Raw genomic sequence first — 23,394 nt, 5'->3', positions numbered from 1 at the left:
TAACTTAGAAGAACCGATCTTTGAATCAAGGCAGTAGGCTGTTACGTTAGCAAATATTGCTAGGCTATCAGTATGATCACCGGTCTAATTCATATACTGGCTTTATTTTACATTGGAGATTGTACTGACCTAACACATAATTAAATGAACTGAAAGTGAAAAGAAAAATCGAAATATTTTCCATTCTCCTCTTCCAGCGCATCGTTGGTCGTAAAGCTAGTCTGGAGGAAGTCAGATTGGTCCATTCTGAACGCCACTCTCTCCTGTATGGAACAAACCCACTGAACAGACAGAAACTGGACCCAAAGAAGCTGCTGGGTTTGTATGGGAACAACAGGGCGTCCTGCAGCAGCAGTGTTTGAATATACACATGATCAACTCCAGCTGTACACTTAGCATAGTCTTCATACAACACTTCCTACATCACTTAGCAATATAGATATAGTATATATAGTATATAGATATTATATATCAGGTATAAACTGCAGTCTATAACAGTGATTTTTATTAATAATATGAATGTCAGACAGTAGTTTTACGAACACAGCACAGTTCTTCAAACGTCTAGCAATTACCTAGCTGGTTACATTTAAGTGCATTGAAAATACTGTACGATTCAATGCACCAGCTCACATTGAGCTATACTGTTCTTGCTGACAACGAAATTAATTACTTATAAGCAGTGATAAAATATCCCATGCAGATTCTGTAAGTTTATGTGAGTTTGCAATGTAGGCCTACCCTCCACCTCACTCATTTGAGATCAGAGTCAATACTAGAAGGGACACTGACAGAATATAACAACAATCATTAGACGCTTCCCTAACATTGACGTGTCAGTATTCATGATTAATCTCAGAATTTGAAGTGGTACAGGGAATGGTATTAGATAGCCTAATAGTGTTTAGAAGCTTATAGTCAAGTTACAAATCCTGTGTGGTGAATACATATTGAGGACAACCACAAAAAACACAAATCATTATTACATAAGCTTAATTTTACTACAGCTAACAGATTAATTGAAACAAAGAGTCAGTCATGTGCTTCTGTTAAGGGTTTGTTTGAAAATGCTTATTAGTGACTGGCATGTACATGAGCAATTTGTAATATAACTTCACTGAATGCTGTCTTATTGAATATACAGTGTCTGATAAGAATTTTGGTTCATGAAGTCATTTTGGATGCTGGATGATGGGGTATGTGGACATTTATATTTAAAACATACTGTTCATTTACTAACCTTCTGTGTCTTGATAGGCTCCACTCCTCAGGACAACTTCACTGTATTGCCTTGCGGGGGATATGGGGTAAGTGTAAAGATGGATGGGGTCTGTGTGAAGGCTGGGGTCATTGAAAAGCAGTTGGGTGTCAGAACTACAATATAAATCTGATTTCATTACGCTTTTATGAAAGAGCAGTAGCATTTGCATGCAATCCATAGCATGCATTTATGGTGCCCTTGAAGTACCAAAAAAGGCAAACATTACTTTTATATTTAGTTAGATCAAAAGCAAAGAAAAAAACCTAAAAATGTACTGGAAGAAAAGGAAAGTGCATTTGGAAAAAATAATATGCTGGAAGGCAATGCTGCTCAGAGGGAAACAGGGTAGAAATGCCCTTATTCATGATGATTTAGATGTTTTAGACCGCTTTTCATAGCATCTGTTTACACAGCTGGGTATGTTCTAAAAGCATCTCAGGTTACACGATTTGCTAAGGGCTCCAATGGCTGTGCCCATTCCGTGCCTTAATCTGCAGGATTGTGGTAACAATTCCTAATCCTTAACCAGTACACCACACTGCCACCGCACGCAACAAAGCTTATGCTGTGATACATGCTGTTACCAGGACAAATTAACAAAGGCATTACATTTCCACCAAGGTTGGGCAGCCAGGATATTTTTTTGCTTTAATGATTTCTTTGTTTTTATCATTTTTATATACGTTATATCTGTTTCTCAGAAAACGTAGCGCTCTTCATGCGCTGTAAAGCACGCATTGCATGTCCTTGGATTCTCACAAAATAATGAGGTGTTTTGTTTTGTTTTGTTGATTATTGTGACTGACAGTGTGTGAGCTCACACTCCCTGTCAGTAAAATCCTGGTTTGAATTCTGCTTTGTAAAATTCTGTCAATTTTTTGTGGTGAGGCGTATTCCATGAGAAGATGCTGTCAGTTATTATTTCACAGTTCCTTTCAGAACCCATCTGAAAGTCTGAACACTGAACTAAATTTAGAAAATACTTTTCTTCAACACATGACCCTTATCTTGGGTGAGAGGGAAAAAAGGGTGGAAAAACGTCTTGAAGTAATTTTTTCTGCCATTGAAGTCCCTGTCGGTAGGCTGTGTAAACCGCTAAATCAGAGAAGGGCTATTTTTTATGATAGTGACGTCACCATGCCTTCAAAAGGCCCCCTCAGCATTTGTTGTCATTTATATATTGGATGGGATGGGCTGGGCGATTCCCTGGATGAGTTTCCCTGAATTGATAACAGATTGTTTGCTCGTCTTTCTGGCACGGGATAGAGGACATTTGAATCACACCGCCACTGGCACCGGCAGTGAGTTTTAAAAATCTTTTTCTTTTTGAAAAGGGTTATATTTGCAGGAAAGGCTCTGATACTTGTTTGAATGAGGAATGGGCTTTCTCACCATGCAGTGGTCCTGGGTACAGAATAGACAGGGGCAGCTGAGGGGAAGAATATTTCTGTTTCAGTTTCCCTCTGAAGTTCTGCTGAGTGCATTAACCCACAATCTGAAGATGAGGAGAGTGCAGCCAGCCCACACTGGGGGGATGGGATGCCTTTGTCCAGTTCACACTGATGTGATTTGGTTCGAGGGAAGTGGGTTGGGGGTAAGGTCCTTGGAGCTTATGCTGACAACTGTGGCTCCTCAGATGATCCAGAAATCTGTATTCAACAGTGAGAGACAGAGAGAGAGAGAGAGAGAGAGAGAGAGAGAGAGAGAGAGAGAGCGAGAGAGAGAGAGAGAGAGAGAGAGAGAGAGAATTGGCCTGGGATGAAAAAGGCAAGTAAAAAAAGAGAGAAGTCTGCTTTCCATAAATTCCTGGCTTCTTTTAAGACAGACCCACTCTGCACTCATAAATCCCCTGTTTGAGGTGTTTAAATAGAGGGACTTTTTCTATATTACCAGTGGACAATGTAAGAGTGGGAAAACAACCGCCTTCTGAACATTTCTGCTTTGAAAAGTAATGAAAGATAAATTTGTTAATATTGAATATTATTCTGCATTGAACTGTATTTAAAATATTGCCTGCCCAACAGTGAAGGCAGGATGTCGTAGTAATTATTAGTAATTATGCTAATTGTGGCAGTTTTAAACTATACTGTTATTTTCAAGTTTTCAAACTTTTAGCAATGTATGTATTTCACACAATTAAAGATTAAAGATAAAAAATGTAAATTATTTATTTCTGTGAGCAGTAAGAAAAGATATTTCATATTAGTGTTGCTGAATTTCAAATCCGTAATCTAAATTACATTTACACTAATTTACAGACCTTTTAGTTTAAATTGTGTGACTAAATAGAAGGTTGTACAAAGAGACTGATATACGCAGATTGACAGTGAGGTGGCCAGTATGAGAAAAATAAACAGTAATTCTGCACTGGGGTTCTACTGTGTGCTCCTCCCTTATTGTTATTATTAAAAGCATACTCAGCTGTGAACTCTGTTCTGGCTTTCACACAATTCCCTCACGTTTGGCAGAATATTATAACGTACATAAATTTCTTCTTCCAGTTCAACGCTTTTTCAATGCAATTCTCTCCTAGTGACAAATTTGTTGAAGGCAATTCCTACAAAAACCTCAGAAAAGCATAGTGCTACCAACATGATAATGCACTAGGACAGTTTCTGGGAAGGACAGGGATGGCCCAGACTCAAATGTGGGAGGGTTGAAATCATGCTCACAGAAAACATGGAAAGAGTGTGCAGAAATGCTTGCCTACTGCAGCCGTTCATGGTCTAGTTTCCAAAATTGAACTAATAGTAGCTCTATGTCTGTACAATGTGGGCCCTCGTTGAGTCACTCAGCTGCACTTTTTTGTAAATGCAGTCCAAGCACCACTTTTTGCTTTTGTGTTCTTGCAAAAGTTTTTTATTGTTGTGTTTTTCATGGCCCCCTAGTCTTTGCATGACATGACATAATTAGGAAATCGATTTTTTTATTTTATTAAAAATTCTCACATAAAGATGGGGAAGTGGAGAAAACGTGAATTAGGCAAACGGAATGCCATTGCTCTTTCAAACATCAGTTGGAAGCCACGTCAGTTACAGAAGTGGCAAATGTGTGGCAGATGAGGAGATGTTGATCCACAGGCTGATCATTTATACATAAGGTTTTGCAGAAAAAAAAATCAGAAAAGGATGTTTTCTTGCTCGAAGGAAAGATTGGGAGTACCTAACTTCTACTTCTAGCTTCGAGAAGGAACACTTAAGGGGTTGGAATGTCCTTAAATATGCCCGACCTCGATCAATGTCCAGGTCAGAAGCAAGGAATGTGGAGAGGAATAAACGTTTGTTCAGAAAGGTTCACAAGGCTGATGTGTAGAACTATTGTATTTGAGGAAGTTGTTGTGTTGGTGGGGAAAGATTTGCCACCGCCTATGAAAGTAGTCTATGCGAAGCTTCTGATCCACCTAAAAGCAACTATGCTTTCATTGTGTTATCTTATGACAATCTGACAGTCAAATTCTTGCATCAGATCTAATGTCTGTACTGTCAGTATCCAACATAATATTGGATATGGCATAAATATTTCATGTTGGAACAATCACAATTCTTACTGGAAAATTGAATTTGCCTTACAACAGAACAGCTGAAGTATACATATCACAGAGACGTATGGAAAAGTATTTAAATCAAAGGAGTTTAATGTCATTCTACTGACTAGAGCAGATGTCACAAGCAATACAAATTAACCGGGTTTGATGCAGGGTAATACTCCTTAGCCATTTGCATGCGATAGTAATGGTAAAGAAGTACACAAAAATGCTAGTACAAATTTGGGATATGGTACAGTCGGGTTATGGTGTAGTCCGTATCAAGAACAGATAATATGGATGCTGAAATGTGGCATATACCGGGTTGAAATTTGACCCTAGCCCTGCTTAAAAGGCACTCCACACCTACATTTGAGTCTATTGGCCCCTATGTGATTTTTAGATGTTGCAATAATGATGATTCATTGAATTTGTATTGAAGTGAAGTGTAGATTCGGGGTCTCCCTAGCCCAACGCTGCGGATAAGGTTCTTGCTGGCCGGTACACAGGGCATATCCAGCCCATGCATGTAATGTTGTTTGTAATGAGAAATCTAAACATGGACTGGCAGTGAGGCATGACAGGAATGTGTTTCCATTGGAGGGAGCTCTGTGCAAGAAAGCGAGGAGACTAAAAAAACGCAAAAACAAAAAAGCAGGAGTGAAGTCGAGTCCGAGCCTCGTCCAGAAGGAACTCTATGCTAGGCCAAGACGGAAGACTAATGTTATTGTACATTGGCTGTCACCCTGCCAGCCCTCCTTCACCATTGGTCTCTTGCTTTTTCTTCCCCCCTCTTCCCTCCCTCCCTCCCTCCCGCCCTCCCTCCTCCCCCTCTGTTTGCTCAGGTGGACAGTGACACAGTTTGGAATGAGCTGCACTCATCCACGTCGGCACGCACGGCTGTGGGCTGTGTCATGGAGCTGGCGTCCAGAGTGGCCTCAGGAGAGCTGGAGGTGAGCCTGGAACCCAAGAGCGCCGTGTGTGGGAACCAGGCAGGAAGTGGAGTGCAGTTCCAGGGGATGAAAGTGAGAGGGGAGGAAGAGAAAGAGAGAGAGAGAGGGAGGAAGAGAAAGAGAGAGAGAGAGCGAGAGAGAGAGAGAGAGAGAGAGAGAAGAAAACAGACCACCAGTTCAGAAAAACGGAGAGTGGGGGATGGGGACAAAGATGGGGGGGTGGGGGGTACGGGGTGGTTTGTTGATTTTAAAGTTTATGGCCCACAAAATTTGTCTGGAAACAGTGCAGCACTGGGTTTATTTTATCATGCCATGCTGTCCTAATATTTCTGTCAGGAATTCCCATTTTGTGAAGACCAATCACAGTCTAAACATTGTATTCAATTCAATCGGCAGCACTACTGCTTTTTCTTGCTTTGGCCCCAAACATCTATGACATCTGTCTTGTGATATTTTTGTTAAAAAGGCTTTTCCCCGGGAATATTTATTTTAGAGAGCAAGGAATTTTGGCACATCTAGAAAGGAAATGACATACAATTAATCTTGGAAAAGATTAATTAAATTACATTCACTGATCTGGACTCCAGTGTATTTTGCTTTGATCAATTAGTTCTTACACTCTGATCATTCAGACAAAGAATTATTTACTATTCGGTAGAATAATTCCAACTTTATAAATACTCCTTCATATGTATCATTGAATACGTATCACCAAATCAAAGCCATATTAATTTGTAATTAAACTGAAAATCACGGAAAATACTGTGAAAATGTATTATGTAATTTAACCCTCTTTAAAGTTATTTAACTTGTCGTGACCTGCTTTGGGCAGGCTGAATGCAGGATGTCATTGATAACTTGTTCTATTAGTTCTCATTCATGATCAAATGATATTGTAAGTTCTATCTCCATGCTTCAGAGATGACTACATATAGGTCATTTCCACCACTGCTTATCATTATAAAAATATTTTTCAATACTTTCTCATTTTTCATTTTCGAAATGATGCAGCAGATAAGCATGCAAAACAGATAAGCCTCACCAAAGGCATACGGTATGTCTGCCTATGAAGAATGTACTATTCATTGAGAATTTGTTTATTTTGCATAGTGTAAGAAATTACATTTATGATTTGTGGAGTATGAGAATTGTGTTTCCTTTTAGCAAGGCATCTCTACGGTTATTACTTTGTAGGAATAACGATAGATCACTTGCAGTTCCTTACTGTTTCTCTCAGTCATGTTTCCCAAACGCAGTATATTGCTGCTCTCTGACGGGTCTTTCTCTGACTCTTTCAGAATGGCTTTGCTGTGGTGAGACCTCCCGGCCACCATGCAGAGGAATCCACAGCCATGTGAGTTCCTCTCAGCTCCAGTTTGGGCAGCTCACATTGGTTATAGCAGTGGCCTAAACTGGAGAGAAAAGTGTCCTTTATCTCACATGAGCGAATTGAAAAACAAGTTAGGCTATTGTTTTACTGGCTAAACCGTACTTTTATGTTTACTATGTGATTTGGATGCTGATCTGTAATTTGTCTTGTGGGCTGGCAGAGCTAGCCAGACAGCTAGCGAGCTCCTCATGCTAACCAACAAAGGAACACGATACATTATATGTAATCAAAACTGCAGGTTTTTTTAACTGTATCTAGATATATTTGCGACCATGACAGCGTGTCTCCAATTTCCGAAAGCTAGCTGGAATGTTCCTTGAGTGGTGGGAGGAGAAAAAAAAGTGGTTGCTTAATCTTGAATTTAACCTGTCCTGCATAGAATTCCAGCAAACCACTAATGCACTGCAAAAATGTCTACAGTGTTTATTTGAGGTTTCCAATGCAAGTGTAGAATTTTTTAAAGGATGTAACACCTGACTTGACACAAGCTGGAGTGATGTTGCTTTTCAAACCTAGAAGTGACAGCACATTGCATTTAAAGACATTGGCGATTTATTCAAAGCAACAGCAACCAGTATCACTTCAATGTGCACTGTACCGTATATGAGCTGGACAGTGGTTTCTCTTTCAAATTAAATAGCTTATTAGCATGTTTGAACCAATAACAGTTGCACTTTTTGTAAAATTGCAAGATTTACCATCGGCTCTGAATGTGATTCAGTTGTTGAATGAGAAGAGCACAGCCAGAAGGAAAAAATGTTGAAAACAGATATTTGGTCTAAGTAGCGCCAGTGACCTAGACATCTACCATACATATTAAATTCCATCAGACTAGAACACATACAAACAGGAATTTTACACTCACAATACCAGAACCAAAAATGTTATGCTCCTAAATGAAAGCAACCATGAAGTGAATGGTCAGTATGTGAAATGTATATATTTGTTAAGCAGAAAAGCGTTATACAAGCAGCCCCCCCACCCCCCACACCCCACTCCTGTTTATTTTGCCCCTCCAATAAACAATTAGTCTTCACACAGCTCCCCTGTCAACAATACATCTACATCATGCATCTGGGTTTCAGAAAGACTGTGTGGACATCTTCCAGACCAGTAGAACACAATCTGCCCCTAAATGAAAAACAACCAGACACATCCAACCTTAGCAGTAGCCTACTTTTTGTAGTGACTAGTGCAGACCTACAGTAAATGAGTCATAATTATGGAGCCCACAAGTCAGTGCATGACACAAAGACCAGACAAAAGCGGAAATTCTAACTATGGAAATGTGCTGTCCATGATGTCGTATGCCACCCTTAATTAGACACTCTTTATGACTTATTTCAGAAGTATAAATGACTACTCATAAATAATGACAATATATCAATAGTGTTACTAATGTTACAAAGAATAATACTTGTCTATGTCTATGTTTTAATAACATATTTAAGCAAGCCAAAAACCAACAGCTAGTTCAAGACAAGTTCTAGCATCATACACAGATAAGTTGCCAGTTCAAGTTCAGTGTAAGACCAAGGCTAGTTATAGAGGCCCCTTCATCAACAGACTGATCAGCAGTCACCTGCACAGTCAAAACCAAGCCAGTCCACCAGAGAGAGGCAGATCAGTAATCACCTGCACAGTCAAAACCAAGCCAGTCCACCAGAGAGAGGCTGATCAGTTTTCACCTGCACAGTCAAAACCAAGCCAGTCCACCAGGCTGATCACAATCACCTGCACAGTCAAAACCAAGCCAGTTCACCTGCACAGTCAAAACCAAGCCAGTCCACCAGGCTGATCACAATCACCTGCACAGTCAAAACCAAGCCAGTCCACCAGAGCCAAGCAGATCAGCAATCACTTGCACAGTCAAAACCAAGCCAGTCCAGCAGCCTCAGGCTGATCAGTAATCACCTGCACAGTCAAAACCAGGCCAGTCCAGCAGCCTCAGGCTGATCAGTAATCACCTGCACAGTCAAAACCAGGCCAGTCCAGCAGCCTCAGGCTGATCAGTAATCACCTGCACAGTCAAAACCAAGCCAGTCCAGCAGCCTCAGGCTGATCAGTAATCACCTGCACAGTCAAAACCAGGCCAGTCCAGCAGCCTCAGGCTGATCAGTAATCACCTGCACAGTCAAAACCAAGCTAGTCCAGCAGCCTCAGGCTGATCAGTAATCACCTGCACAGTCAAAACCAGGCCAGTCCAGCAGCCTCAGGCTGATCAGTAATCACCTGCACAGTCAAAACCAAGCCAGTCCAGCAGCCTCAGGCTGATCAGTAATCACCTGCACAGTCAAAACCAGGCCAGTCCAGCAGCCTCAGGCTGATCAGTAATCACCTGCACAGTCAAAACCAGGCCAGTCCAGCAGCCTCAGGCTGATGAGTCACCTGCTCTCAGGGCCGGGATACGTAATTATGAGCAGATGGTGAGGGGGCAGGAGGGGACCTCTCCTAGGGCAGCCCCACAGTCATAACCTCTCAGATCATTTAGCTTCAAAAATAAATCTCATTGTTACCGCTGCACCTTTTCCCCAAAATGTGTTTATTTGTGTTGCTGTTCTTCTTTCCATCCTAGGGGGTTCTGCTTCTTTAACTCCATTGCAATCACTGCAAAATACCTGAGACAGAAGTTGAATGTCCCCCGGATCTTAATTGTGGACTGGGTAAGCTTTTCTTGTTGCTTTATTACTGCAATGATAATATATTTATTTGTAGGAACTATGTGTATGCAGAACATGGCAGTATAAAACCTTAAAAAAAATAAACTTTTATTCTTGTGGTTAATGTAGGACAGATACTAGTATGTGTATCCATTCAGGTTAACCTGAAATATCTGGTTATTTATAAGAGGAAATATCAGATATCAGTGTGAACCCTCTTGCTTTTTGTGCTAAATCGATGTTCTTGATGGTTACATGCTCCTAACCTTGAAGTTAAAGATAATTAAAATGATTATTTTTGCTGCAAATTGTATCACAGTTTATTGCTACACGGCATGAGATGTCATTAATATCACCAGCTGTTTAAACCCATGTAGCTGCGAATTGCATTTATTTCACAATATTTGTGTAAGTCTAGTGTTTCCATTTTTGTTCAAATCACCACTCTATCATAATTTTGTGGTTATTTTAACTAACAAAAATATGCAAGAATTGGATACCTGCTTATTATTTCAAAGGAACAACAAAGGACCATTGTCGTGAATTTTGGTATTCAGCTCAACTGTTTAGTTCTGTTTATAAATTAATGGGTTCCAATGAGAAAACTGTGTGCATAAATACTGATCTCACAGCGTAAGAATACTTCTACAGTATGAATAGCCTTCCTTGTGTGTGCATGTGTGCATCTGCATACAAGCGTGTGTGTGTGTATGTGTGTGTGCATGTGTGCATTCAGGTGTATGCATCTGCATGCAAGCGTGTGTGTGTGTGTGTGTGTGTATGTGCATGTGTGAATGTGTGTGTTCCCAAATGCTCTGAGCTATGAGACAAGCATCCACTGAGACTTCCTGTAAACACACACAGAGGCAGTGCATGTGATTTCATAGAGGGAAGTGTATTTCCCACTAAAGGAGATCTGCTCTTAACAGTGGAGACCTTTTTAACACTGGCACCTGAAGAAACTGGCGTGTTGATTTACAGGCCGCCCCTTTATTTTACTAGCTGTTCCCTAGGAGGTGTAATAGCTTGTCTGACAGAGCTGAAGCAGGAAACGGACCCTGGCATCCAGCTCAAATCAGTCACATCTGGAGGCAATTACTTATTGTCATTTTTGGGCAAGTGATAAAAGATTTAGGCACAAGAGTGATACAATGTCTCGAGGAAAAACAAGAATCCAATAAAGCTTTTAATCAAATCAGAACCCTTTGCTGCATGTCTAACAGCTGATAGCCAGAAAGTAAACAAGCATGAAGCTTGTTTGTGATTTAGGAACTAATAGGGAGAACACACCAAAGGGGCCAGAATGAGGTCACCGAATGCAGTTTAGATTGCCCCAAAGCCGTGGTGATTTTCTACGCATTTGTTTAAAGCTTTCAGCTTATGCAGAGTGATATAATCATGGTGCAGTGCCTCGGATTGTAACCTGAAATTTTACAGACTGTACATACCTGGGGTATTTTACGATGTGCCCGAATTCTACTTTTCCTGTTTAATCAGTTTTAGCGATTTAAAATCCCTCTTACAACTTTTTTCCCCATTGAACAGAAATCATTATAGCAAAGTATTAATATTTAAAATAAACGTGTTCTGTCAAACACTTGGCATATTATGTACATCGCTGAGATATGTTAACTTCACAACCTTACTATATTCCTTAAGTAAAATGTGGCCCATTCTCTCCCTCTTGATCACCTGCTGTGTATGCGATGGTGATGATGGTGACAGGCTACATTGACTTTAGCATGTTTTTGTAAGAATCACTCCATTTTGTTTTTGCCGCAAAGTTAATGAAACAGAACATTTCTTCCATTTGCGCACTCTGAATTTGACACGTATCATTTAGCAGAGCTGTTCCAGTAGGGACCTGGACTCGCAGTTGATCGAATACGCCAGGGTTTCATTTCATCTTTGTTTTGCAGCCGTATATCATTTCTCGTAATGTCTGATGTTCTGCTTTTAACAGTTTTGAAGTGCACGCAGATCTGAAACGATGTTAAGTTCTGCCTGCATTCTGATCCAAAATCAGTCTATTAAAACCATTTTATGGCTTCCCAAGTGACACATTTTATGATACATCTGTGACTATCAGATCAAACACACATACACATACCATTCTAGGGCAATGTGATTACAGCATATGAGCTTCTATTATGTGCTAATAACTTAAGTCTCACCATACACTGTTTGAATGTTGTGAAGTTTCTGTAATTGTATGTAATATCATGGATGTTTCTACAATTGCTTATTTTGCATTTGATTTGTTGAGATATATGCAGGTAATGAAGCTTTCATAACAATTTATTAAGGAAAATGTTACATTACTGGAGAACTGGGCAGGCAGGAAAAAGATGCACGTTGTTTTCCCTGCCCTGGCCTATTGGCAGGCAGTGCACAGTGTTTATGAGGTGATAGATGATTATAACTTTTCTGCTCATTATTTTTCATCATTGTCACATCCTCAAACTCCGTTCTGTTGACTTTATTTCAAAACCAAGTCTTTTCCCCTTGATTTTGTCCAAATGAAATATTTGCATTTCCTTTAGGGCCACATTTAGCCTGTGGATTATGAACTGTTGGCACTTAATACACCATAAATTTTCTCAATACATGAGGATGCTGGACTCTGTCTGCAGGATACATAGTACAGAGACGCTGTATTGAAATATTTAACTGAGAGCAGGAGGACTGCGGTTTCTCAGTGACAGCTTGCCTCTGTCTCCTGGGTATGCCTACCATGATTTCTAAAGAACTGAGTGCATTAAGGAGTAATTTACGTGGAGCAAACATTCATGAATGGTTTGGTCACTGTGTGTGTGTATGTGTGTGCGTGTGTGTGTGTGTGTGTGCGTGTGCGTGTGTGTGTGCGTGTGTGTGCGTGTATGTGTGTGTATGTGTGTGCGTGTGTGTATGTGCGTGTGTGTGAGTGCGTGTGCATGTGTGTGTGTATGTGTGCGTGTGTGTGGGGGTGTCTGTGTATGTGTGTGTGTGTGCGTGTGTGTGTGTGTGTATGTGTGTGCGTGTGTGTATGTGTGTGTGTATGTGTGTGTATGTGTGTATGTTTGTGTATGTATGTGTGTGTAGTGTGTAAGTGTGTGTGTGTGCATGTGTTTATGCGTGTGTGTGCGTGTGTGTCTGTATTCGTGTGTGTGTACGTGTGCATGTGTGTATGTGTATGTGTGTGTGTGTATTCATGTGTGTGTGTGTATGTATGAGTATGTGTGTGTGTATGTGTGTGTGTGTGTATGTGTGTATGTGTATGCGTGTGTGTCTGTGTGTGTGTGTGTGTATATGTGCATGTGTGCGTGTGTGTGTGCGTGTGTGTGCGTGTGTGTATGTGTGCATGTGTGTGTGAGTGCGAGTGCGTGTGCATGTGTGTGTGTGTATGTGTGCGTGTGTATATTTGTGTATGTATGTGTGTGTGTGTATTCGTGTGTGTGTGTATGTGTGTATGTGTATGTGTGTGTGTCTGTGTGTGTGTGTGTGAGAGTGTGAGTGTGTATGTGTGTGAGTGTGTGTGAGTGTGTGTGTGTGAGAGTGTGTGAGAGTGTGTGAGAGCGTGTGTGTGTGTGTGTGTGTGTTGGGGTAGTGGGGGTGAGGAGGGGGCATATGAAGGGGAAGAGACTGTTGTGATTACACTAAACATTATTGTGCTTGTCATTTGTTTTCTTTGGCCCTCAGGATGTTCACCATGGCAACGGCACACAGCAGGCCTTCTATGCTGACCCTGCCGTCCTCTACGTCTCCCTGCATCGCTTTGATGGAGGGAACTTCTTCCCTGGGAGCGGAGCCCCTGATGAGGTGGGTTCTCAATTTCAGTACGCCCAGGACCCCCACCTCTTCACCTCCCCCCACAACGCACTACCCCGTCTCTATCAAATGGCACCCTGCATGATTAGCCCCCTATTTTCCCAGTCCTGCCACAGAGCAGCCAAATTGTACCCGATTACTTAAATTGCCCTGCGGGACCCCACTTCCCTCCTGCCCGGCTGCCCCAACCTACACCACCACCGAACCCCCCTCACACCCCCCGGCCCTCCCCAGAACAAGTGCAGGGCCCGTCTCCCAACCCGTCAGGCACCCCGACTCGCCGGCTGCTTGACGTTTTGTTTGATGATGGTTGCCAGAAAGCGTGACCGCTTGATGTTATTTCTGTTCTGGTGTTTCCCTGTCTCGCAGCGTGGCAGCGGCCTTGGCGAAGGCTATAATGTAAATATTGCTTGGACAGGTGGCCTGGATCCACCCATGGGAGACGTGGAGTACCTCGCAGCTTTCAGGTTGGTATGCTACATTCTGGTCTCCACGAATAAGATAAATAATAGCGAGGCATTTTCAATAGCTAATGTGCTGAGACAGTGTTTGGACCGACTAGATCATTAAATGGAACATTCCAGATAGTTGTGGATGTGCACACAAACTGGAACTGATGTTGTACATCGTGTCACTTCCTTTAAAGTTGGAACTGTATCTTTATCATGATATTCATAATATGCCATTTAAAATGAGGAATATTCGTGAGTAAGCTTTAAGAAATCTGACTGCGGTGATACATACTGGGAATTGCTTGATGATGATTAACATCACAGATCAAAATAAATATTTTATACTAAGCATTACGTATATATTGTCAAAATTCGTTGTGCTAAAATTTTGAGGCTGTTTATCTTGGGAAAAGTCAATTGAGCATAAATACTATTAAAATTGAAATAATAATTTTAAGTGAAAAGTGAATAAAAGGACCTTAGGATTCTGTTCTAGAAATACTGTCAAATCCAATTAATATCTAAAATGTGTCAGGTCACAAATGTTTGTATTAAATGAACCCATCTAATAAATATAAACATTTTCTTTTCACAGTCTATGGACTGTTTATACATTTTAGAGATATTTCTGAACTGTAAAAATGTCGAAGAGTTGTTTTTAATGAAGAATAACTGAAGAATGGTTAGCATTTATATGACTATAATATTCTGAAAATATATGTATTTGAAATGAATAACAGATATCTAACATCTACATTGTAGGTGACATTAGCATTAGTGACAATGTATATACATTTATTACTAATGCACTTTAAAGAATATAACATGCTAATGTGCATTACCATTTATTAACATTTTAAAAGCGGTGATGTTGACCAAATGCTATATGGTGAAGTTAAACATTAAAGTGAAGGTGGAAGAATGTTCTAGCTGGCAAACAGTTCTTTGACCAAGTCTCCATTCTGTTGGGATCACTCTTCAAGAAAGTCTTAAAAGTAGTCTTTGACAAACCTTGAACTTCTACGTCTTTACTTAAGAAACTGAAAAATTCAAGTTAGGACACAGTGAATAACATTATCATTTTTACATGCAAATAACCTAAATCTGAACCTCTTCCATTCCAAATTATACACCATTTCACAAAGCAGGAGTTTGCTGGATAACTGCGCTGAGTACAACCCAGAGCAGATCTTTTTACTTCAGCCTTTGTCCAGATTTGGGTGGGTTCCAGGTTTTACTCAGTGCAGTTATCCTGCTAACTCACTAATCCTGCTTTGTGAAACAGGGCCCAGGACTTAACTGGGTTTATTGAGAGAAGATGAAAGTCACTGGCTGAAAAAGGGCCTCACAATATAATTTGTGATTGATGATGATATTTGGCTATAATGATACAAATACTTACATTCAACGGAACCCATGATATACATCTGCAAGGATTCAGGTGCAATGACAGGATTAGATATTTCATAGGAATGCTTGCCGAAATTATAAATCATATTCATATTCCCATGGGACTTGTCCATTGTGACCAGCTAATGATGATCTATGACAATAAGTGCATGAATATGTGACTATCACACAAACATGCTAGGGTAATTTAGGTTCCCTATAAAGACTTCATGGATGTGTGATATTCACATGTATTTATTGATAAGTAATCACCTCTAAACTGAAATGGGAAAACTGAATGTATGTGCACCCTCCTAGGTTTCAGTGTTGAAACATTTGTGTCTGTTTAGTCATTTAACCTGTCATTTCCCAAGGAAGGAGCATCTGTAAATGGAAATAACATAAAATTAGAAACATAAAACCGATTGTTTATTTTGTTTTCACCTGTGACCTTGGCAACATCTATATCTGCAAATCAAAGTAATAATCTCGTAAAAGATGCCCAGGGGTCTTGGCCAGAGAGTGCTCATTTAAAAGCCGGGAAAATTGGATACCTGATAATGAGTTGGGGTGGCTCATAAATGTATACATGTATGTTTTTTTGCTTTGTTTTGTTTTTGTTATTTACCATTTGCGAGGAGTAAAGGCTTGCCACAGGAAAAAAAATCTTCATAATGAAGGATGTGAATGCTTGTAAAATTAGGTTTATGTGCAGTTAACAATCTATTTTGCTAACAAAGCAAAGCTAACAAAGCAAAGACCATTCTTGTTGACTGTCATCATGTTCCCTGCTAACCCTTTGACATTTGTTAAGCATTTGACATTCAGTAAATTAGATTCATGGGCATTATCATGCCTTTTTATCTTGCTATTATTCGCAATTGATCATAATATTTATGTGAAAAACTTCTCCAAACACTATTGTTATGAGCCAAGGCCATAGTAATTCATAATAATTAATAATAGTAAGTCATTTTAGGACACTGAATGAAGGGGCTGAGGGTTCCTCAGGTGAGTTTTGGTGTGGGGCTTCTCTATAGGGAATGCACAAAAGCAGTAAATAGAGTAATTGGGAGGAAGCAGTACAGATGGACTACAAGCAGACATCAGGAGTGACTGGACTGGCATAGCTAGCAAATGGGTGAATATGCATGTGAAGTACCGGTGCAAACATTTATGGTCCAAGTTAGCAGCATAAAATAGCTCAAATTAATGGTACCATGATGTTAGTATGGTATGTCGTTTGCTAATAATATATAATTCTACCCCAACAAATTGCAAGCTTGTTAGATAATAACTATAAATCCAGTCAATCAATTGTTTCTCAGGAAAATAGTTTGTGGGCACATTTTGAGGGAATACAGATCAACTTCATCATTGTATTTACACCATTCCAGTGATGGTGGGCAAATCTATAAAGCTCAGATCCATATGAAAAGTTGAATCGTTTTTCATAGTTTTTTTTAGGAAAAATGAAAAATAAACCATGAAAGGAAATCCAGAAGCCCAGTCAAAAATAAAAAAATGACCAACATCTTTGACAAACAAAATAATGTGCATGTTTTTCAGACCTTCAGGCCCTAGGGTGGAGAATGGAAAAATTATTTACCAAGCATAAAAATATTCAATCACTAGAGGCAGGGGGCAAGAGTATTTTAATGACCTGGTCCACAGGCCTTTGGCTAGCTGCAGGCTTTCTCAAATGGCCATGGACCTGCCACACTGACTGCCAGCCCTTGGGTCATGAGTGAGATGAAACAGATAAGATAATTGAGTCTAATGAAATCCAGAAGACAGGGTCCCGGCCAGTTCTTTTCCTTTTTTTCCTTCTCCTCCTTGTTGAGCTTGAATTTGAAGAGTGCGTGTGGAAGTGGAGCTTTAATTCAAACCAGGGCCACTCTGCCGGGCCTAGTAGTCCGCCACTTTGATATCGTTTGAAGTTCTGAAAGTGTTCACTACCCCACTGGCCCGCTGGGCTCAGTTGCTGTGGTTACCTTAATTACCACGCTTTACTGCCGACTTTACAGCACAGGAAAGGAGCCATTATATGTTCTGTCGACATTCGCCTCTTTTTGGGCCAGGGGTTAAAGGTCATGTGAGGGAAACCAAAATAATTCACTTTAAGACAAAGAAAAAAGATCTCAGCAGGGAGGATAAAAATACGGAACAACTGAGAAATGTCTAACTTCTTGAGTCATGATTAGTGTGGCAGATATCTAAAAACAACAACAAAAGCAGGGCTTGCAACGTGACATTTCATGTTTTTGCCGTTTTAGTTTCTGTAGATGTGCCATTCACCATGGTGATCTATGTTGAGATACTAACATGGAAAAAAGCCAAAACTGCAATCAAGTTCTTGTGGGATTTATTTTGATCTTAAAGGGTTCGTGCAGATGTTAGTGACATAGGAATTGATGTGATTTACATTTACAGAAGAACGGTAAAAGAAAGAAGAACCATGAAAGAAAGCATCAGCTGCATTTCTGAACTCATTCTTCATGACCCTTCCCTCTCAGTCCTCAGGACAGCCCAACACCTCATCGCTCCACCGTTACCTCACACGCTCACACATATGATTGCCTCCACATTTTGCATCCAAATGAGTTGCATTAAATTACCGCCCACAACATTTCACAGCAACTTAACTCCTCAAAGACATTTATCTTACGGCTTTACAGACAAAGGGAAAACTGTTCTGATGGGAATTACACGGCAAAGCATAAACAAACAAAGCAATTAACTGAAGAAAGATACACTCTGAGAACTCTCTGAGAAGAGTTAGACTCTCAAAGCATCTCCTGAAATGATCCAGATCATATCTGTTTCTACAAGATGCATTACATTGTAGTACAAAGCAGAGTTTTCATTATGTTTTTATTTAATAAGTAATGTGTGTTACCTCCTGTGCTCAATGAAGAAAAACACATTTGTATACATTTTTGTTTTGGCCTCATACTTTATGGCTCCCCCTACATTTTTATAGAATGATTTTCTGTCATTAATATATAACTTCTATTCATCTGATTCTTTTTTGTTTTGGCCTGAAATTTTGTAAATATGTTTACCTCATATATGTAACAGCACACTCTGGAAACAACTGGCTTGCAGTGACATCCGAAACTGATAGCTGAAATTTGAATTGATTTATATTTGTATTTATTTATGATTGTCCTTGTTCATGGATAACTTACTAATTGCACAGAATGTTACAGTACGATGCACTAAAAGGACAGTTGTATTTCCCACAGTCCTACACAGACATAGCCCGCGGCCATAGAGGAGAGTTAATGTAGTGTAGCGCAGGAAAAAAGCCCTCATTATCAGGCCACTCCATAGTAATGACCACTTCATGCTGTAGCGCTAAATGCCTAATTACAGGGCTTTTGGCTGGACCACACTCGCCTGAGCGTCCCCTGTTACACCACAGTCCGGTCCACACAGTCCTCTGCACCAGACCGTTGGGTGCAACAGCAGCGTGACCGTGGAACATGACCAGATTGTGATTGATATCAACCTACAGTAACCAATGAGGAGTGTCATGTGGTCTTTTATCTCTGTTTAAAGGGAATGTTATGCAGTACTGGAATAAACAAGGAAGGTAAAAAGAACTGTGGGATTACAGGACTGTTATGTTAAAAGAAACCCATCTCATGATAGTTTCCATAATTTTATCATATTTATTCCTTATTTCTGAAGGATAATTTCATTGTGCTGTTGGGTATTTAAGAAGACCAAAAGATGAGTATGCTGAAAGAAAAAAAAAAAAATTCTGAATTAAAGTACTAACCTCTAGTCGTGAAGATTATCGAAAAAACATTGAACTTAAAACTCAAAGAAATACATTATGCCCTTTCTTTCTTTTTCCTTCTTACTGTACTCGCACGTGAGGCCTGTTTTGCTTTTACCACAATGCTTTCATCTTCTTCTCTCTTAGGACGATAATCATCCCGCTCGCCCACGAGTTTGATCCCGATGTGGTGCTGGTATCAGCCGGGTTTGATGCCATGGAGGGTCATGAACCACCGCTGGGCGGATACAAAGTCACGGCCAAATGTAGGTGCCCTTTATTTATGCTGTTCCACTGTAATCAGTGGCAGTGCGGTAACCAGAGGGTTGTGGTTGTGCCGTTCACCGGGGCAACACTGCTGTTGTATGTTTGAACAAAGTGAAAGTGCTTAACTGGAACTGTTTTAGTAAATATCCTCTGCTCTGACATAAATTCATTCTGGTGGAAATATACCGGGAATAAGCATGTTTACCTAGCAGGTTAATTATAAGAAAATAAAACTTTACTCCTCAATGCAATGGAGCTGCGATGGCATGCTAACCAACAGGGTTAAGATTCAACAGTCGTTACAACAGCGCTAAAGCATTTTGATGCAAATACAGAACAGCTGCCAATATTCAGGAACACGTTTAGGGGTGCCCTGTAAACGGAGAGAGTTAATAGAGAAATTGCAGCGATCTCAGCGCAGTCCCACTGATGTCATTTCTAATGCATTGTGCTCTACGTAGTCAGTGAGCGTTGTTTCTTCGGTATGCCAATTTTAACCATTTTAATGGTATAGTTAAAATAGAGCCTACAATGTTTTTCACATTTTGCTTGATCATTTACCCTGTGTGCTCTGGGTTAAATCAAAGAGGGGTTAAACCCCTCTTTGAATTTCATAGTAGATAATAACAATCATTATATTTTATTGATACTAACTTGTCTATGCAATAGAGACATTTACAGAAATTAACAACACCGAGATGTTAAATAATCAAGTGACTAAAACAAAATTAGTACCAAATAAAATATATTTGCAAAATATTCATGCTGTACTGTGTGGTTATAAATAACAATGAAAATATTATTATTGTCCTCAGATCCAGTTTTATTTGTCAGGGTAAAAAACACATCCCTCTGTACTGTACAAACATGCGAGGCAACTCTCCCATTGTCAACTTTTAAAACTCGAAAAACTGCAATAGACTTATTATCATTTTTATCTTTTGTTTATGTAAACAAGTTAAGGCATCAGATCTGGACTTTTTGTGTAATGCCAAGGGAGAAAGGGCTTAAAAAGCGTTAAATAGGGTAATAAAAACTCAACACAGAGAGGAGGGGGGAGCTTGCAAGGATTTGGGACTCCCTGGTGAAGCATCAAAGCATTTGGCAGACCGTTGTCTTTTTTTTTTTCTAAACAAACACCTCTTATCTGTAACCGTATTCTAACATGAGCTTTTCACGATCATGGACTTCAAAAACATGCCACAGAGACCTAGTAACCCTCAGGATGGCCCTCCATCAGGCCCGGGACCGGCCAGGGGAGGGGAGGCTCCATGCTGTTTGTTGTTGTCCTTTGAGCCGCATGGGGCGATTAGTGACCATATGTGTTTTAATCTGTGAGACTCTGCTCCGCCCCCTCCCCCATCTTACCTGGTGACAACCCCCTGTGAGGCTGTCAGGGCTTCAGGATTTCATTATCCTTCTTTCACTTACTCAAAATTTTACCCAAAATGAGGTGTTTTAATTGCATAAAATCATTAAAACACTTGCATGTTGCTCTGTCACCTATATATATATATATATATACTCTTTATCCTCTATTCATTTGAAGTATTAAAACTGCTTTTCTGTTAGCTGACTGAACATTTTTGGGTTATATGCAGTGTAGTTTTCCTATTTTCATCATTTTTAACAAAATATCTTTTAACTCTTAGGTTTGCGTTAGGATTTTACCTTAATTTGAACACAAGGGTTAATTTAGAACAAATTACATTATTACATTACATTATTGGCATTTGGCAGACGCTCTTATCCAGAGCGACATACTGTTGATTAGACTAAGCAGGCGACAATCCTCCCCTGGAGCAATGCAGGGTTAAGGGCCTTGCTCAAGGGCCCAACGGCTGTGCGGATCTTATTGTGGCTACACCGGGATTAGAACCACCGACCTTGCGTGTTCCAGTCATTTACCTTACCACTATGCTACAGGCCAAATAATAATTTACAGCAATGACCTGCGTCATACAGTATCTCTGGACTGTGGGGGGAGGTCTCAGAGGAAACCCATGTCAACATGCAGAGAACAAACCACGCAGAGAGACTCACTGAACCCCAAACCTCCTTCTTGGCAGGCAGCATTGCTAAACACTGTGCCACCTTTAGGCTTAAGGGTTTGGGGGGGTTGGCCTTTACTTTTTGAGGCTTATCATAATCTACACTTAATACTTTCTTGGGGAATGGCCACTCTGATTAGTAAGTGATGAGTTGAGATTGTTGATACAGCCAGGGTGGAACCTAGTGCTCACTTCTTTGGAATTTTCTGGAAAGTAGCTATATTTCTGTTGAAAATTACAACACACTTCTTATAATTGACTGTAAAATGTTACTTCTGTAGAGAATAGGGAAATGAAATCAGAGGGGGATTGACTCTAACAACTGTAATGATGTACAAATGACTAATAGAGTGTTAGACATTTGTTCATTTCAATAAATATAAAGTTGAAGTTGTTCCACATTACAATGCAAAATTATTCTGTGCTTCTCAGTATAACTGAAAATATGTGTTTTCCATCGTCAGAAATGCTCATGGATTATGGGATTGATCACCATGATGATATCCACTGTCCGGTGCGCCTGCCAGCCTGTCAATGGTCACACTGTGATGGGAGCTTCAAAAGGGCATCTATGGGTTGACTAAACACAAAGCACCCTGGGTATTTTATGACAGCCCCAGTGTAACTCTATATCTCGGAGCATGCCACAGCCCGCTTTGAACTTGATTTAGCACCACGGTCCCAAACGGCCAGGTTTTCCATCCTGTCCGCCGGTGCCAGCACCCTGGTGATACGCCGATCGGGGACACAGATAAGTCAGCCTTTAAGTGTTCGCAACCATAAGGAAGGAGAGGCACGTGGATCCTGAGTAGCTTCCTGGAGAGATCTGTGTACAAATGGACACAGGACACTATGGTATTAAGGGCTCAAATCGCAAAGTGTTTTGCTAAGTGATAACACACTTTCACCTCCAACCCTTCATGACTTCCTGCCTTTTTAACCAGAGCATTATTTTCTGTAAGTTTATGGGTAACAATGTCACGTTCAACAATCAGTAACTGTTACCCTAATTATGCTTTTTGAGAGGCTTTTCTTAATCATACACTAATGTAATTTAAAGAACTGGGCCTCGTTTCATGTACTTGCCCAAGTGAGTTAACCTGATTAGTTTGTTGACATTTTTGGATAAACCCAGGGTTTTTGGTTTCACAAAGCAAGTTCACAAGTAACCAGACTGGAGCGACAGACTCTTAAGCAATAAAAATGTTGTTTTAAAATTTGTTCAAGTGGACTCAAGTAGATGCCAGAGTCCAAATCACAACGACAACGACAGTGATGAACGATATCATTGGAATCTCTTTCAGAGCGATCTTTTCCAGCTCCATGAACAATAAAACACTGCCCAAATTTACAGGGCACCATGTGTAAAATGGCATTACACAAAGACATGACAGTCCAGTGACTATTTTCAGAACATTACCGTTCAGCAGTGTGGATGCTCACATCGTTATTGTTAGTTATAGTTCTTGGTGTGGATGGGCCTTCACAGGAACACAGGCACTTTGTATTAGACTGTGCTTCCTTGCACCTGCACATTTTTCAATGCTGCTTGAGAGGCTAAAAATACAATAATTCTTATAGCACCTATCATATATAAAATGGAAAGCGAAGTGCTTCACATTTGAGGACGAGAATAAAAACTAAATAAAACAAATACATCGGAACAGGATACAAGATTACGCAATAAATACAGTTGTAAAGTTGAGGAAATGGAAACATGGCTGAAGCCAAAATTTAAGAAGAAATAAAATTAGAAATTGATGAGCGATCAGGAATATCAGTGTGTTCCTCTATTAAGGAAGGTTTCAACTATGTGCAGTTGCAGGTGAATTTGATATCATTTGAAGAGGGTTT

The 23,394-nt window shown here is 40.2% G+C and overlaps 1 protein-coding gene across 1 annotated transcript in view; it reads left to right on the top strand.

Annotated features, from left to right (window-relative positions):
• Positions 1–23,394, top strand: part of LOC133130155 (histone deacetylase 9-like) — a 111,898-nt gene that overhangs the window by 74,473 nt on the left and 14,031 nt on the right. The window contains 8 exon segments of the mRNA XM_061244510.1: positions 198–318; positions 1,258–1,307; positions 5,630–5,737; positions 7,036–7,091; positions 9,703–9,790; positions 13,466–13,585; positions 13,964–14,061; positions 19,370–19,488. Coding sequence (XP_061100494.1) covers positions 198–318; positions 1,258–1,307; positions 5,630–5,737; positions 7,036–7,091; positions 9,703–9,790; positions 13,466–13,585; positions 13,964–14,061; positions 19,370–19,488 — 760 coding nt within the window.

This window comes from Conger conger, chromosome 1 (assembly GCF_963514075.1).
Source record: "Conger conger chromosome 1, fConCon1.1, whole genome shotgun sequence".
Lineage (NCBI taxonomy): Eukaryota > Metazoa > Chordata > Actinopteri > Anguilliformes > Congridae > Conger > Conger conger.
This window is presented reverse-complemented; position numbering and strand designations above follow the sequence as displayed.